Source organism: Aureococcus anophagefferens (genome assembly GCF_000186865.1).
Source record: "Aureococcus anophagefferens unplaced genomic scaffold AURANscaffold_15, whole genome shotgun sequence".
Taxonomy (NCBI): domain Eukaryota; class Pelagophyceae; order Pelagomonadales; family Pelagomonadaceae; genus Aureococcus; species Aureococcus anophagefferens.
In genome coordinates this window covers 434,893-450,079 of record NW_008705575.1, presented here as the reverse complement: position 1 = coordinate 450,079, position 15,187 = coordinate 434,893, and the positions used below count along the sequence as shown (strand labels likewise).

The following is a 15,187-nucleotide window of genomic DNA, read 5'->3' as shown; positions in this document are numbered from 1 at the left end:
CCTTACTCGGAGAAGCTCCGCTGGTGCGCGGGCCGCGCAGACGTCGACTTGAGCCGGCGCCGCGCGGTCTGGAGCCGCGGCGTCTCGTAGCGCTTCGCGGCGGCGACGATGTCGCCGAGGAGCTTCTCCTTGGACGCGGACCGGCGGAGCCGGTCCTTGGACGGCGACCGGCGGAGCTCGTCGCGGCTGCGGGACCGCGGGAAGCCCTTGCGCTCCGCGGCCCGCGGGCTCCGCCACGGCGATGGCAAGCGGTCGAAGTAGAGCGCCGCGTTCTTCCGGTAGCGCCTCCCGAGCACGGCGATGGTGCGCCACTTGACGAGCTTGACCTTGGAGATGCGCACGAGGCGCAGGGTCTTCACGATGTAGGACACGATGTTCGGCGCGGACACCAACACCTGGCGCAGGCGGCCGCGGCGCTTCGCGAACTGGAGCGCGCGCGGCGTCCAGTTGCGCGCGTGGCGCACGACGTTGCGCACTCTGCGGATGGGCCCGCGCCGCGGCACGCAGTCCACGAGGAGCGTCTTGTCGCTGCCCCGCGCGCACGGCAGCTGCGGCGCCGCCGCGTCGTACGTCGCCACGAGATCCTCGACGACCGGCAGGTAGGGCAGCACGAGGCGGTCGAAGGGCAGCGCGCACCAGATGTCGAGGAGGAAGTAGGTCTGGCAGTACCGAATCGCGATGCGCCGCTTCGACATGACCAGCACGCCCGCGCCGTCGACGTAGCCCGTGACGAAGTTGAGGAGCACGTCGCAGAGGAACCAGACGTTGACGAGCGCCGCGACCAGGCCCGCGTCCGGCCCGTCCGCGGGGGGCCGCCGCGGCTCCTCGAGGCCGAGGCACCAACCCGCCAAGGCCCGGCACTCGGGCGCGAAGACGACGGCGACGGCGAGGAGCGACGTGAGGTAGTCCCAGCGCCGCTTGAAGGCCGAGTTCGGGTGCACGGCGCCGAGGCGCGACGTCAGGCCGAAGAGCGTCATGGGGCCCCGCGGCTCGAGCGGCGGCGACGGCGCGCGGGGGGGCTCGAGCCGCTCGCGGCTCCGCACGCGCCGGAGCGACCAGGACCGCCGCCGCCGCCGCCGGTCCGCGAGGTCCCGCGCGTCGTCGGCGTCCGTGAAGATTTTCGTGAACTCGCGCTCGCGCCGCTCGGGCAGCCGCGAGAAGCCCGCGCGGACGAGGCGCGCGGCCCGCTGCCGCGCGGCGGCCGCGCGCGCCATGGGCGTCGCCGCCATGCCCTCGGACACGGCCCGCAGCTCGTCCGCGGCGGCCCGGAGCGCCGCGGCGCCGGCCGGGTCCGCCGCGGCGACGGCGCGCACCGCGCGCTCGACGCGCCGGAGCCGCGCGACGGCCACGAGCCCGGGCTCGTCGTCGTCGTCCGCCCGGGAGAAGCCGCCGGGCGTCGACGCGCCGCGCGCCAGGGAGCCGGGCGTCGCGAACCTCGAAAGGTCGTTGCACGACGCCGTCACCCGCGGCGCGGGCTCGTCCTCGTCCTCCGTGAGGAAGCCCGGCGTCCGCGACCCGAGCGTGCCGTCGTCCTCGGTCTCGCTTTCGTGGCGCGGCGCGTCCTCGTCCGTGGAGCGGCCGCTCGCGGGGCCGGGCCCGCGCCATCGCGCGGCGTCGTGCTCGTCGAGGCCGTCGTCGTCCACGGAGTCGCTGGGGGGGCGCCCGGGGCTCACCTCGACGACGATCGTCTTGCGGCCGCCGGAGCCCATCGCGGCGGTCGTGGAATGCGCGTCCGCCGCCGCGTCCCTGTCTTTCGACGACGACGATCCCAGCGTGCCGGCTTCGTTAACGGCGGGCAAGCGCTTCGCGAGGCTTTTGACCGCGTTTTTTTCTGGCGTCCGTGTGCGCGCGGGGTTTCGAAGGCGTCCCGGGGTCCTGGCCGGTGGTCGAGCGGCGACGACGAGAAAGTTCGAGGCCTGCTAAGTCGGCGCAAGCGCTTGATGCCCAGTTCACGAGCATCAACATCGACGTCAATATTTCGCTCGCTGTTTTTGTGCCGCAAGGTTAGCCTACGAAAAGCAGCTCGACACGCTGTGTCGTCCTCAACGCGAAGTATTAGGAGCCTCGGGTTACCCGTGCGGGTCCAGCCCAGGAGCGCGGGTCGCTTTCTTAGCATAACAGCGCCCAAAAAGCCGCGTGAGAGCTCCCAAGGAGCCTCGTAGCCCGCCGCGCCGCAGCACCCATACACGATGAAGTGCTGCGGCGCGGACCTGAACCACAACTTATGGCTGAACCTGGTCATCGCGGCCCTCATGGGGTTCGGCGAGTCCATCTGGACGAGCACCGTCGGCGTCGCGTTTATTTACGACGTCTGGGGCGGCTCGAACACCAAGGTCGGCCTCGCGACGGCTTTGACGGGCGTCGCGGCGATGCTCACGGCGTTCCCCGCGGGCTGGGCCGCGGACCGCTTCCGCCGCTCGGCCGTGATCCGCGTGGGCGCCGTGTCCATCCTCCTCGCCGTGCCGCTCTACGGCGCGGGCGTCGTCGGCGCGGCCGAGGGCGTCGGCCCGTCCAAGGCCGCGTGCTACGCGCTGATCTGCGTCGCCTCCGGCCTGTTCGGCGTGTCGCAGGGCATCTCCAACGGGCCGGCGCAGGCGCTCCTCGCCGACAGCGTGCCGACGGGCCAGCGGTCCAAGTTCTACAACTGGCTCTTCGTCTCGTACATCGTGCCCTCGCTCTTGGGACCCGTGATCTCGGTCGTCTACTTCGAGGTCAAGGGCAACGACTGGAGCATGGGAGCATTACGGGACCTCATGTGCCTCGGCCTAGTGCTCGAGGTGCCCGTGGGCCTCCTGTCCTGCCTCTTCCGCGACGACAAGGCGCTCGGCTCCGAGAGCGACGCTGTGCAGGACCGCCGCGCGTCCGATTTTTCTGAAACGCCGAGCGGCGACTTCGTGTCGCTGACCGACGTCGAGGACTCGAAGGAGGGCGAGCCCCCGAAGGAGGGCGGGGCCCCCGCCGGCGCGCCCGAAACCCCCGCCGCCGACGAAGAAAATGAGAAGCTCGCGGCGGACCCGCGCGTCGCTAGAGTACCGTACGTCGTCTTCGCGACGGATTTGGTCGTCGCGCTCGGCAGCGGCATGACGGTCAAGTTCTTCCCGCTCTTCTTCAAGAACGACTGCGGCATGTCGCCGGCGTCGGTCCAGGGCATCTACGTCGCCGTGCCCCTCGTCATGGCCTGCGCGTCGACCGCGGCGACGGGCCTGGCAAAAATCACGGGCCGCGTGCAGGCCGTGCTCCTCCTCCGCCTCTGCGGCCTCTGCTGCTTCGGCGCCATGGTCGTCCTCTTCGACCGCGGCTTCGCGGCGGGCCACGCGAAGTGGGCCATCGTCGCGTTCTACGTCGTCCGCACGGCTTTGATGAACTGCACGTACCCGCTCGAGGAGTCGATCCTCATGGACTACGTGCCCAAGCACACGCGCGCGCGCTGGAAGAGCCTCGAGTCCGTGTCCATGTTCGGCTGGTGCGGGTCCGCGCTCGCGGGCGGCGTGCTCGCGGACAAGTTCGGCTACACGCGCACGTTCCTCATCACCATCGGCCTCCAGGGCACGGGCATGCTCTTCTACGCCCAGCTCCTCGGCATCGTCGCCAAGGAGGCGGACCTCCAGAAGCAGGCGCCGCCGCCCGACGCCGACCTCGCCGCGCCCCTCCTCGCCGGCGACGAGCCTGAGCCGGAGACGTCGGTCCAGTAGGGCCGCTTCGCCGGGGGTAATGGCGCTTGGGCCTTGCCACAGCCGAGCACCAAAGCCGCGCCAAAATGGCCGCCTACACGCCCGGCCCCGTCGACGGCTACGCGCCGTCGACGGAGGACATGCACAGCCTCGTCGCGGAGCTGCGCGCCGCCGGCGACGCGGCCCAGCAGACCCGCGCGGCCCTGCGGCCACTCCGGGGAGCGCATCCGCGAGATGGAGGCGCGCACGGGCGCGCGCATCAAGGCCGTCAACCACCTGCGCACGCCGCTCGGCGCGCGGATCATCGTCGAGGGCCCCGCGGCCGCCGTCGACGCGGCCGCGGACTTCGTGGCCCAGTCCCTGGAGCTGGCCAAGTCGCCGCAGCGCATCGAGTGCCCCCGCGCGGCCCTCGGCAAGGTCATCGGCCGCCAGGGCGAGCGCATCAAGTCCATCATCGAGCGGTCCGGCGCGCGGCTCCAGGTGCAGCAGGACTACGAGCCCTGCTACATCGAGATCGAGAGCGACGACCCCGTCAAGCTCCAGATGGCGCGCGAGATGGTCCACAACTACATGGAGGGCGCCGTGCGGCCCTGGGCCGTCGCCGACGCGGCCGCGCTCTCCGGCGGCGCCGCGGCGTTCGGCGCGCTGCCGTCGCCCGTGGACCCGAGCCGGCTCCGGGACCCGAACGCGGTCGTGCCCGGCGGCGTCGTCGACCCCTACAAAAACGCGGACTACGCCTGGGGCTCCGCGCAGGACCCGGAGGGCCGCGTCTACTACTTCAACACCATGACGGGCCAGTCCCAGTGGGAGAAGCCCCCACACCTCCGGTAAAACATCGCTCACGTGTATACAAGGTCGCGGCGACGAGGTCCCGACGTCACGATTACGACAACTTCTTCGCGTGGACGATGAAGTTGATCGCGGGCTCCGCGTCGCCCGGCGCGAGCCACGCGCGCTGGAGACCGAAGGGCCCGGGCACGTAGTGCACGCCGCTCGCGTCCTGGACGGCGCAGCCGCTCTCGCCGAGGAGGGCCGCGAGCTCCCGCGGCGTCACGAACTTGGACCAGTCGTGCGTGCCCGGGGGCAGGAGGCCGAGGACCGACTCCGCGAGGACGACGCCGAGCGCGTAGGCGGCGGGCGTCCGGTTCAGCGTCGACACGAAGACGTCGCCGCCGGGCCGCGCGAGCGCGGCGACGGACTCGACGAAGAGCCGCGCGTCCGCGACGTGCTCGACGACCTCGAGCGCGCAGACGACGTCGTAGGCGCCGCAGTGGCGCGCGTCGCGCGCGAGGTCCTCGGGCGTGCCGTGGAGGAAGGCCGCGCCCGGCGCCGCGCGCCGCGCGGCGTCGAGCGCGCCCGCCGACGCGTCGACGCCCGTGACGGAGGCGCCCGCGGCCGCGAGCGCGCCCGAGAGCAGGCCGCCGCCGCAGCCGACGTCGAGCACGGTCGCGCCCGCGACGTCGGCGCGGTCGGTGATGTAGCCGACGCGCACGGGGTTGAGCGCGTGGAGCGGGCCGGCGCCGCTGCCGCTCGACGGGTCCGCCCAGTCCACGTCCTGGAACTTGGCGACCTCCGCGGCGTCGCGCGTCGTGCTCGCGCGGCGCGCCGGCGTCTTTGTGAGCGCGCGGCGCGGCGCCGCGCGCCGCGCGATCGGGGGGTGCGCAGCGGTCGCGAACCGCGCGGCGCGCGGCGCCAGGGCGCGCCTGAAGAATTGACTCAGCATTGCTTTGCCACAGGCATCAACACCCATAAATTAAAATTTATTTATTCAATATGCCATCATCGACCTAGAGTATCCGACCCGGGCTGCCTCTGAGCGGCGCTCTTCCGTCTGGGCGGGCCGTGAGAGAGCGGCGCTCGGCCTGACGCCGGGGGCTGCCTCGGCGCTCGACCCGGACCAACGCCGGCGCCGGCCGCGGTGCGCCACCTTGCCGTCGCCGTCGACGCACCGCCATGCGGCGGCCGAGGTCCCGCGACGCCGACGACGCCGTGGACACGATGGAGCTCCACCTCACGGGCCTGAGCGCGACGCTCCGCGCTTTGAGCCACGCGGCGAAGCAGCTGCGGCGCGACGGCGGCGTCGACGACGCGGCGGCGTCGCGGTTCCTGCGCGCCGTCGGCTCCGCGGAGCGCCTCCGCCGCGACTTCGATGCGGTCTGCGCGCTGGCGGACGACGCGCCGGCTTTTGAAGAAGACGACTGCGACGGCGGCGAGGACGCCAAGGAGGAGACGCTCGTGGAGCGCCTCAAGCCCGTCCTCCTGCGCGCCGACGCCGAGGACGCCGAGGACGACGGCGCGCCTTTGGTCCGCGCGCGCGGCTGGAGCTCCGACGACGACGGCGAGCGGCCTCGCGCGCCGAAAGGCGCGGCGCTCAACCGCGGCGAATCCTACGACGAGATGGGCGAGCTGCCGGCCATGCCCACCTTCGGACACCAGAAACACCACGAGGGCCCGAGCCACGCGCGGTCGTCGTTCCGGCCGCCCCGCGCGTCGCGGACGGCGGCGGCCGCGCGCATCTCCGTGAACCTGCGCGCGGCCCACCTGCCCCAGCTCCACGACGCGGAGCTCGAGGCCCCGGGCCCGCCGGCGGGCGGGCTGCCCCCGCGGGGGTCCATGGTGCGCTGGGGCGGCGGGTCGCAGGGCGCGCCGCTCTCGCACCACGCGTCCAAGAAGCGGCAGCGGCGACTCAGCAGCGTCGACGAGGAGCAGCGGCGCTTCGCGGGCCGCGTGCGCGAGGCCTTTGGCCAGCGGACGGGCGCCACGAAGGCGTCGGACGTCGAGGCGCTCATGACGGCGCTCGGGCGGACGGCGCCGAAGCGGCTCGTGGACCACGCGCTGTCCGCGCTGGGCTTCGACGAGCGGCAGAGCCTCGACGAGCAGGCCGTCGTCGATCTTTGCCTGATTATCGAGAAGCGCCGCGCGCGGGCCGTCGTCGACCGCTGCAAGCGCCACAGCGCGGACCTCATGCACGTGTCGGGCAACGACGACTTCGTGCGAGTGGTCGGCACGACCTACGAGGGCTACTGCGGCGCGCCGCTCAATTTACCGACGTCGCCGACGGTCCAGATGTTCGATTTGTTCATCATGGTCATTTTATTGTACGTCTTCGTGTCCCTGCCGCTCTGCCTCGCGTTCGACCGCATCAACGCGCGCCTCAAGTGGGTGAATCTGGCCTGCGACTGCTGCTTCATGATCGACATCGCCAAGAACCTGAACACGGGCTTCGTCGACGAGCACGGCACGATCATCATGGAGCGGCGGCAGGTGTTCTACAACTACCTGAAGACGTGGCTCGTCATCGACCTCTCGAGCTCGATCCAGCGTCGAGCGACAGGAGTGTTTTTTCGCGTGAATCTCGCCTGAAGATTTGAAGAAATCCGACCCCGTCGCACTTGGTAGGCTCGATCCCGATCACGGAGATCTTGGAGATCGCGGGCTCGTCGGGGTCAGGGCAGGAAAAGGGTGATTCAAGTTCTCTTCAACATGAGTGTTCCGCGCGCGCGCGTTCCGGAAAAAGCATCCATGCTTCGAGACCGTTCCGAAAGATGATCGCTCGTCCAAAAATCAGCCGAAACGAGTGGAAAACGGCCGAGATCGGAGCCTTTGAAGTTGGGAATTTCGCACTCTTGTCCTGCCCAGGTCGGGGTCGTCCTACCTGCGGTCGACGAAGTCGCTGCGCATGCTGCGCTTGATTCGCATGACGAAGCTGCTCAAGCTGTTACGGGCGTCGCAGCTCGTGAACAAGGTGCGGAATTTGTGGATCGAGACGCTCGAGTACTACCGCGTCCACGTCTCCGACTCGTCCGTGAAATTATTGCGCCTCTTCGCCATGATGCTCACGCTGTCCCACTGGGGGTCCTGCCTCATGTTCATCCTGCTCAAGTCCTACAACTACCCGCGGCAGGCGTGGGCCGTGCGCTGGAAATTGGTCCGCCACGATAGCGGCGTGCCGCTCGTGTCCGTGGCGCACTGCTACTCCTGGGGCATCTACAAGAGCCTGCTCCTGGTCGTGGGCACGGCCTTCCAGGAGTTCCCGTCGGCGCAGATCTGCTACGACACGCAGGGCTGGTGCTTGGTCGAGTCGTGGATGACGCTCGCGGGCTTATTTTTGGGCTGCTTCTTCAACGCGGCCGTCGTGTCGACGATCACGGCGATCATCGTGAATTCCAACGTGTCCACCCAGGAGTTCGAGGAGCAATTACTACGGACGAACGAGTACATGCGGTCGCTGCACCTGCCGACGGAGCTGCGGGACCGCATCCGCGAGTACTACTTCCACCGCTGGTCCGAGGGCAAGATCTTCGACGAGACGCTGATTCTGGAGCGGCTGAACCCGGAGCTCTGCACGGAGATTTTGTTCTACAAGATCCGCGAGCTCGTGCCCAAGGTGCCGCTCCTGCGGACGTCGGGCAAGCGGTTCCCGGAGCTGCTGGCCGCGTCCATGGAGCCCCAGGTCTTCGTCGCCGGCGACATCGTGGTGACGGAGGGCGAGACGGGCAACACGATGTACTTCATCGACAAGGGCCTCTGCGAGATCTTCCTCGAGGCCGCGGGCAACGAGGTCGTGAGGGTCTTGGCCGACGGCTGCTTCTTCGGCGAGGCCGCGTGCCTGCTCAAGGTGAAGCGCACGGCGACGATCCGCTGCAAGCACATCATGTCCGTCTACGGCGTCGACGGGGACACGGTCCAGGTCGCGCTGAGCGACTACCCGGACGTCGGCGCGTACCTCGAGCGCGTCGCGCGGAAGCGCATCGCGCGGCTCGACGCGCTCCGCGTCAACAGCGCCATGGAGCCCGGCGCGCCGGGCCTCGACGAGGACGACGACGAGGACATGCGCACGCCCCTCTTCCAGTCCATCGCGAACCGCGCGACGGCCCTCGACCCGGACCGCGGCCTCGGCGGCATGATCCGGAGGACGACCCAGGTCCTCAAGGGCGCCGGCGCGAAGAAGGTCGACGCCTACGCGCCGGACGCGTCCGACTTCAAGACCGCGCCCGACGGCTAGGGGGGCGGTTTTTAACCGTTCCTAGGTCCACGCGGCCGCGACGGCGAGCCCGGGCGGCTCCGCGGCCGTCGCCGCGAAACCCAGGTCCCCTTTTTCGAGGAAGCCCGCGTCGGTGCGCCCGCCCCGGAAGTCGCGCGCGACGACGAACGCCTCGACGGACCGGTCCCGGGAGCTCGCGGGCTTCCGGACGTCGACGTCCACGAACAGACACCGGAGCTGCGCCTCGACGAGCGCGGCGTCGGTGCACCGGAAGAGCTTGGCGACGAAGGCGCCCCCGGGCCGCAGCAGTCGCGCGGCCAACGCCGCCGCCGCGGCCATCAAAGAAGCGTGCGCGAACTCGTCGACGTCGTGGACGCCCGTGACCTCGGGCGCGCCGTCGCAGACGACGACGTCCGCGGGCCCGCCCGCCGCGGCGACGACCGCCGCCGCCGTCTCCGGCGTCGTGATGTCGCCGCGCAGCACGACGACGCCGTCGAGCGGCGCCATGGGCTGCAGGTCCACCGCGACGACGGCCGCGCCGGCGGGGCACCGCCGGCGCAGCACCTGGCACCAGCTGCCGGGCGCCGCGCAGAGGTCGACGACGCGGGCCGCGTTCGCCAAAAGATGGAACTCGTCGTCGACGTCCATGAGCTTGTAGGCGCTGCGCGCGCGGAACTTCTCCTCCTTGGCCTTGCGGTAGCGGGCGCAGGGGCCCCGGTGCGTGGCCATCGGCGGCGTCGACAGGTGCACGCGACGCGTCTACCCGCTCGTGGCGGCGAGGTTGGCGGCGGCGACGGCGGCGGCGAGGGAGGCTAGCGCGATGGGGTGGAGAGGGGGCGGGACCATCGGTGACGAGGATGATCGCTGAAAGCACCTTGAACGGCAACGAGCAGTTTACGCGTCCAGACTCGCCCCCCGCCCCCAGCAGGACGCGGCGGGCGTGGCGACGCGGGCGTCGTGGTCCGGCGCGAGGAGGTCCGGGCACCAGCGCAGCAACCCGAGGACGCGCCGCGCGAGGGACCCCGGCGCCCGCTTCGGCTGGTCCCGCCGGAGGAAGGGCAGGTGCAAAAGCAGGAGCTCCGGCCGGTGGAGCCGCGCGAGGTCGTAGAGCACGCGCTCGGGCCGCGCGCCCGCCGGGAGCTCGAAGGCCGTGACCGCGTCGTCGCGCGCGTCGTCCGTCGCCACGCGCGCGGTCGCCTCGTCGACGGAGACCAGCGACGCGTTCGCGAAGGGCGCCTCTTTCGCGTGCGCGAGCAGGTGCGTCGCCGCGTGGTCCACGCCCAGCTCCTCCAGCGACTGCAGGTCCAGGTAGGTCCACAGAAAGAAGACGCGGTCCTCGTGGTGGAGCGCCGGCAGCCACAGCGTCCGCCCGGTCTCGAGGCACGCGGAAACGAGGTGGGCCACCGCGAGCCGCGCGCGCGCCAGGGATTTTGCAACGGCTGGCTCAAACAGGGCCAGCGCGTTGACGAGGCCGTCGCCGCCGTCGTGGCCCAGCAGGGGACCCGTAGGTCGGGAAGACGACAGCCCGAGCTCGCGCGCCAACAATCGCCTTCCCTCCAGCGCGCGCGTCCGCAGCAGGCCCGGCGCCGGCGGCGCCGGCGCGTCCCGCGGCGCGTCGGCCGCCAGGAACTCCGGCTCGCCCTTGGCCAAAAAATCGCGGAGCGGCCCGGGCTCGAGCACCGCGGCCGCGAGACGCCGCGACGCGACGTCCAACGCGCCGAAATTGGGCCGGTCGCCGCAGGGCGCGACGGACTCCGCGAGGCGCCGGTCGCCGGAGCTCCCGAGCTTGAGCTCCGAGGCGAGGGCGCGGCCGAGCTGCAGCGCCGACGACGCGGCCTTGGCCGTCGCCGCGAGGCGCGTCAACGCCCAGCCCGTCGCGTTGCCGGGATCCGCGGCGACGAGGCCCAGGCACGCGAGCCGCGTCGACCGCTGCCTGACGGCGACGAAGATGCGCGCGTCCTTGGGCCGCCCCGGCGCCTTGGCGCCGATCTCCAGATCCAGCGCGAGGCGCGCGTTCGACGGCGCCGTCGCCGCCGGCGGAGACCGGGACACGTCGAAACCCGGTCTCGGCGTTTCGACGGGCGCCGCGGGCGCGGGCCAGGCGGCGCCGAACTCGACGACGACGGACGCGACGCCCTTGAAGGCCAGGTCGCCGGCGACGGCGAAGCGCGCGACGTCCCGCGCGCGCGCGTCCGCGCCGCGGCGCTCGCCCGTCGTCCGCGTCTTCACCGCGGCGGCGGCCGGCGCGGCCGGGCGGGCCTCGTCGCCGTCCTCCGCGCCGACGTCCGCGAGCGTGCTGCCCTCGAGCAGCTTCTCGAAGAGCGCCGCGTCCGCGAGGGGGTCGCCCGTCGACAGGAGCCGCCGCCGCCCCTTGAGCGCCGCGTCCGCGAACGCGCGCGCCAGCAGCGCGCGCCCCTCGTCCGCGACGGCGTCCGTCGCCGCGATGGCCGGCAGCCCCGCGGCGCACAACGCCGCGAGGCTCGCGGCGTCGGCGGCGGCGAAGGCGACCTGGCCCGGCGCACCGAAGCCGCCGCCGGCCGCGAGGCTCCGCGCGAACGCGCGGACGCGCCGGAGCGACGGGTAGTCGCGCGTCGCGTCGTAGCCGACCAGACCCAGCGCGACGCGCCGGCCGTTCGCGGCGTCGGCGACGGCTCGCAGCTGGGCCTCGCGCGTCGCGCCGAGCGCGCAGGCCTGCTGCGGGCGCTTGTGGGCCTCCGGGTCCTCCAGTTGCTCCGCGAGGCGCCGCCGCACGAACGCGGCGGCCGTCGCCGCGGTGCCGTAGAACTCCGCGCCGCGCGCGCGGCGCCGGCCCCGCGCGCGCTCCAGGGCGTCGACGTCGACGGACGGCAGGGCGCGGGCGGCGCCCTCGGCGCCGACGCCCGCGGGCGTCGGCCGCAGCCGCGGCGCGCGGCGCCACGTGTCCGAGTACGCGAGCGCCGGGGGCCAGCGCGACTCGCCGCCGCCGCGCGCCGCGAGCGTGTCGCCGGGCGCGACGACGGGCCGCGCCGCCCGGTCGCGCCAGTGCGCGACGGCCGCCGCGAGCTCGCTCGGCGCCGCCGCCGCGGATTGGAGCGCGGCCGCGGCGGCCTCGGCGGCCCGCGCCGCGGCCGCGCGCTCCGCGGAGGCGCGCTCCGCCGCGGCGTCGGCGGCGTGGCGCGCCGCCGTCGCCACGTCGCGCTGCCGCGTCGCGTCCGCGTCGGCTCGCACCGCGCGCGCGTCCGCCGCCGTCGCCCGGGCCTCGGCCGCGGCAAGCGACACGCCCTGGGCTTCGGCGAGCGCCTTGATCTGGGCGGTCTCGTGCATCTCGAGGAACAGCAGGAACGTCGCGACGAGCGTGAACACGCCCAGCACGCATGTTACAGGGTTCGGACCGCTGCGGCGGCCGCCGCGCGAGGGTGCGCCCATTGCGGCTGCCCTCGAATTTATATTGCTTCAATAATTCTCGGCACGCAGCTTGTTGAAGTCGCCGAAATGCGTTGTGGTGGTGGAGCAATCGAGCTGTGGTGGAGCAGCGTCGAGGCGAAGTCGTCTTTCGACGCCGCGTCCAACACGATGAGCGCGGCGAAGGCACCGCCCGCGCCGCCCGCGGAGGCGGAGGCGCCGCTCCCGAAGCCGGAGCCCATCGCCGTCTACCTGCGCTTCGAGGAGGACGCGGACACGGAGAAGCACAGCGCCATGCGCGCGACGCTGCCCGCGCGCTGGGTGCACCGCGAGACCCTGCGGAAGGTGCTCGACATGTTCTTCGACTCCTACGAGTCGAAGCACCCCGCGGGCGCCAAGGAGACGCGGGCCGACGCGACGCTCTGGGGCGACGCGAGCCGGAAGAAGCTCGACCTCGACGCGAAGATCACGCCGCTGCTCGCGCTCGAGGAGACGCTCTGGGTGCGCACGCGGGACGACGACGCCATCCAGGCCTACTTCGACGCCAAGCCCGTCGTGCGCCAGTCCAAGTTGTTGCGCCTCACGGAGGGCGCGAGCGACGACGCCACCGGCGACGCGTCGGCCGAGCTCACGGAGTACGTGCCGCGCGTTTTGGTGAAAAAAGAGACGATGACGCTCGAGGAGATGCGCGCGCTGAACCAGAAGCGGCTCGTGACGCGGGCGACGCAGCTCGTGGATTTGTTCGCCGTGCCGTCGGACGACGGTATCGTGGCGGAGTGCCGGAGGGTCGCGAACGACGACGGCGGCTACGGCGGGCCCGAGGAGGTGCTCATCGCCAAGTGCGGGCGGGGCGTCTTCGAGCTGAGCACGGTGCGCGAGCACCGCGACGAGGGCCGCTACGCCGACGCCATCGGCCGCGTCTGGAACCAGCTCAGCGGTCTGCTCCCCGACGACGTCGTCACGGGCGGCTACGTGCCGCTGCGGCGGGAGTTCGGCAAGGTCGTCGGCGACATGCACGGGCGGAAGTGGGTCACGCGGCCCTTCTTCGAGGGCGACCCCTGCGGCGACCCGGCGGTGCTCGGGCGCGTGCTCGGCCTGTGCCACCGGGCGGTGCTGCGGACGCGCGCGCACGAGCAGGCCTGCGAGCTCATGGAGCTCAAGGCGCGGCCCTTCGACGAGCGGTTCCCCGAGGACTACAAGTGGGCCCAGGGCATCTTCGAGTCCGTGGAGACGTCGGACTGCGAGGAGGTGCTGAGCTCCGCGGGGAAGGTGGCGAAGATCGCGTCGCGGCACCAGCAGCTCATCGACGACGCCGCGACGCTGGCGACGATCCAGGCGCAGCCCCTGATCTGGACGCACAGTAGGTTCCGGTCGCGCCACGTGCGGCGCAACGCGAAGACGCGGCGCTGCCGCGTCGACGGCTGCGAGATGGGCCAGATCCACTGCCGCCTGGCGGACCTGTACCACTTCTTCGTCTGGGACGAGACGAAGGACGGGTTGCTCGCGGGGAAGGCGGCCTTTCCCGTCGCGCTGCGGGCCTACGCGCAGCACTCCGAGTGGCCCTTCTCGCCCGTCGAGGCGCGGCTGCTGCCGGCGGTGCTCTACTTCAAGGCGTGCCTCGAGCTCGCAACGGTGCTCGACGAGCTCATGCGCATCGACGAGAAGCCCCTGTACATGCTCAAGGCGCGCAAGGCGCGCGTCGAGGCCGAGAGCTACCGGGGCACGGGCGCGCCGCGGTTCGGGACGAAAGACGCGCGGCTCAAGCTGCTGCACCGGCGGCGCCGCGGCTGCCTGCTCGCCGTCGCCGCCGTCGAGAAGCACGCGGACTTTATTGTGGAGGCCTGCAGCGACGCGAACCCCAAGTTCCTGACGGCCGCGGCGAACCACATCCAATTGATGCTGCCCGCGGCCGAGGGGACCGCAATCGAGGACCCGGCGGCCGTCGAGGCCGCGGAGGAGAAGCTCGTCGAGGAGAAGGCGGCGGCCAAGGGCGGCGGCTTCTGGGGCACCTTCGCCGCCAAGGCCGAGGTCCACGGCGGCAAGCTCGGCGCGCGGTCGAAGAAGAAGCAGCTCGGCGAGCTCACGGAGGGCTGCTACGAGGACATTCTCGAGGGCCGGCTCGAGGAGGGCGCGAAGCTCGTGGCCCAGTACGAGCTCGCCAAGGGCCCCAGCGCCGGCGAGGGCACGGTTGTCGCGAGCGCCGGCGCCGCGTCGGCGCTGGCCTACGGCCGCGCGGTCGCGGGCGTCGTGTTGCGCCTCGCGCGCGACGCGAAACGGTCCGCGCACGTCGCGGAGCACATGCGGAGCCTCATCCCGAAGCTCGTCGTGCTGGACAGCGTGGATGCGTTGGTGGAGGGGGCATTGGAGGCGCACCTCGAGCGCCACCAGTGCGAGCCGCGCGTCGACGTCGCGGCCTGGACGGCGCGGGCCGAGCGCGACGGGTTGCACGAGTCCCTACACCGGCCGAACCGGGGCCAGGTCGCCGCGGCGGCGTCCCACTGCGTCGCCTGGCGCTACTGCTTGGACAGCGGCGCGCCGCATTTGCTCGTGCTCGAGGACGACGCCGATTTAGCGCCGGGCGTGCACGAGGCGGTGGCCCTCGCGCTGGCGGAGCTGCCCCACGACTACGACCTGCTCTACCTCCACGTGCCGCCGCGCTTCTTTCGGGATGACGACGACGTGCGGAGCTTCGACGACGCCACGGGGGCGGAGCGCGCGCACGTGAATTGCGCCTACGACACGTGGTCGCTGACGGCGTACGTCGTCAGCAAAAAGGGCGCGGGCCGGCTCCTCGATCTGGCGATCCGCGGCCTCGACGCGCCCCTGGGCACGGTCGTGAACCGGGAGGCCCTCGCGGGCCACCTCGAGGCCTACACGCCCCGGGGCGCGCCCGCCGTCGCGAGCCGCGGCACGTTGGCGCTCGCGACGAAGCGCGAGACGCAGGACCAGTTCTTCGCGTCCAACGTCCTCCTCACGCCCGCCTGGGTCGACCCCCTCGACCGCGACGGCGCGCCGACCGCCGAACGGCTCGAAGACGACGACGACGACGACGACATCGCCATCCAGGACGTCGTCATCGACGACGGCGACAGCAGCGACGACGACGCCGACGGCCGCGAGTGACTTTTGACAGACCCGCCTTGGCATAACT

The 15,187-nt window shown here is 72.1% G+C and overlaps 5 protein-coding genes across 5 annotated transcripts; 2 read left to right on the top strand and 3 right to left on the bottom strand.

Annotated features, from left to right (window-relative positions):
- Nucleotides 1-2: 2 nt before the first annotated feature.
- Nucleotides 3-1,709, bottom strand: AURANDRAFT_65531 (hypothetical protein; the record flags this gene model as incomplete). The annotated part of the gene is made up of 1 exon (XM_009040443.1): nt 3-1,709. One exon carries the CDS (start codon nt 1,707-1,709, stop codon nt 3-5), a length of 1,707 nt encoding a protein of 568 aa, XP_009038691.1.
- Nucleotides 1,710-2,189: 480 nt separating this feature from the next.
- AURANDRAFT_29101 (hypothetical protein) lies at nt 2,190-3,692 on the top strand (the record flags this gene model as incomplete). The annotated part of the gene is made up of 1 exon (XM_009040540.1): nt 2,190-3,692. The coding sequence occupies one exon, from the start codon at nt 2,190-2,192 to the stop codon at nt 3,690-3,692; it is 1,503 nt and encodes a 500-aa protein (XP_009038788.1).
- Nucleotides 3,693-4,644: 952 nt separating this feature from the next.
- Nucleotides 4,645-5,184, bottom strand: AURANDRAFT_5872 (hypothetical protein; the record flags this gene model as incomplete). Its single annotated transcript, XM_009040405.1, has 1 exon — nt 4,645-5,184. A coding segment is annotated over one exon (540 nt), but the record flags the coding sequence as incomplete, so codon positions are not given.
- Nucleotides 5,185-7,476: 2,292 nt separating this feature from the next.
- AURANDRAFT_12024 (hypothetical protein) lies at nt 7,477-8,433 on the top strand (the record flags this gene model as incomplete). The annotated part of the gene is made up of 1 exon (XM_009040541.1): nt 7,477-8,433. A coding segment is annotated over one exon (957 nt), but the record flags the coding sequence as incomplete, so codon positions are not given.
- Nucleotides 8,434-8,814: 381 nt separating this feature from the next.
- On the bottom strand, nt 8,815-9,354 carry RMT1 (hypothetical protein; the record flags this gene model as incomplete). Its single annotated transcript, XM_009040400.1, has 1 exon — nt 8,815-9,354. A coding segment is annotated over one exon (540 nt), but the record flags the coding sequence as incomplete, so codon positions are not given.
- Between the last annotated feature and the right edge of the window lie 5,833 nt (nt 9,355-15,187).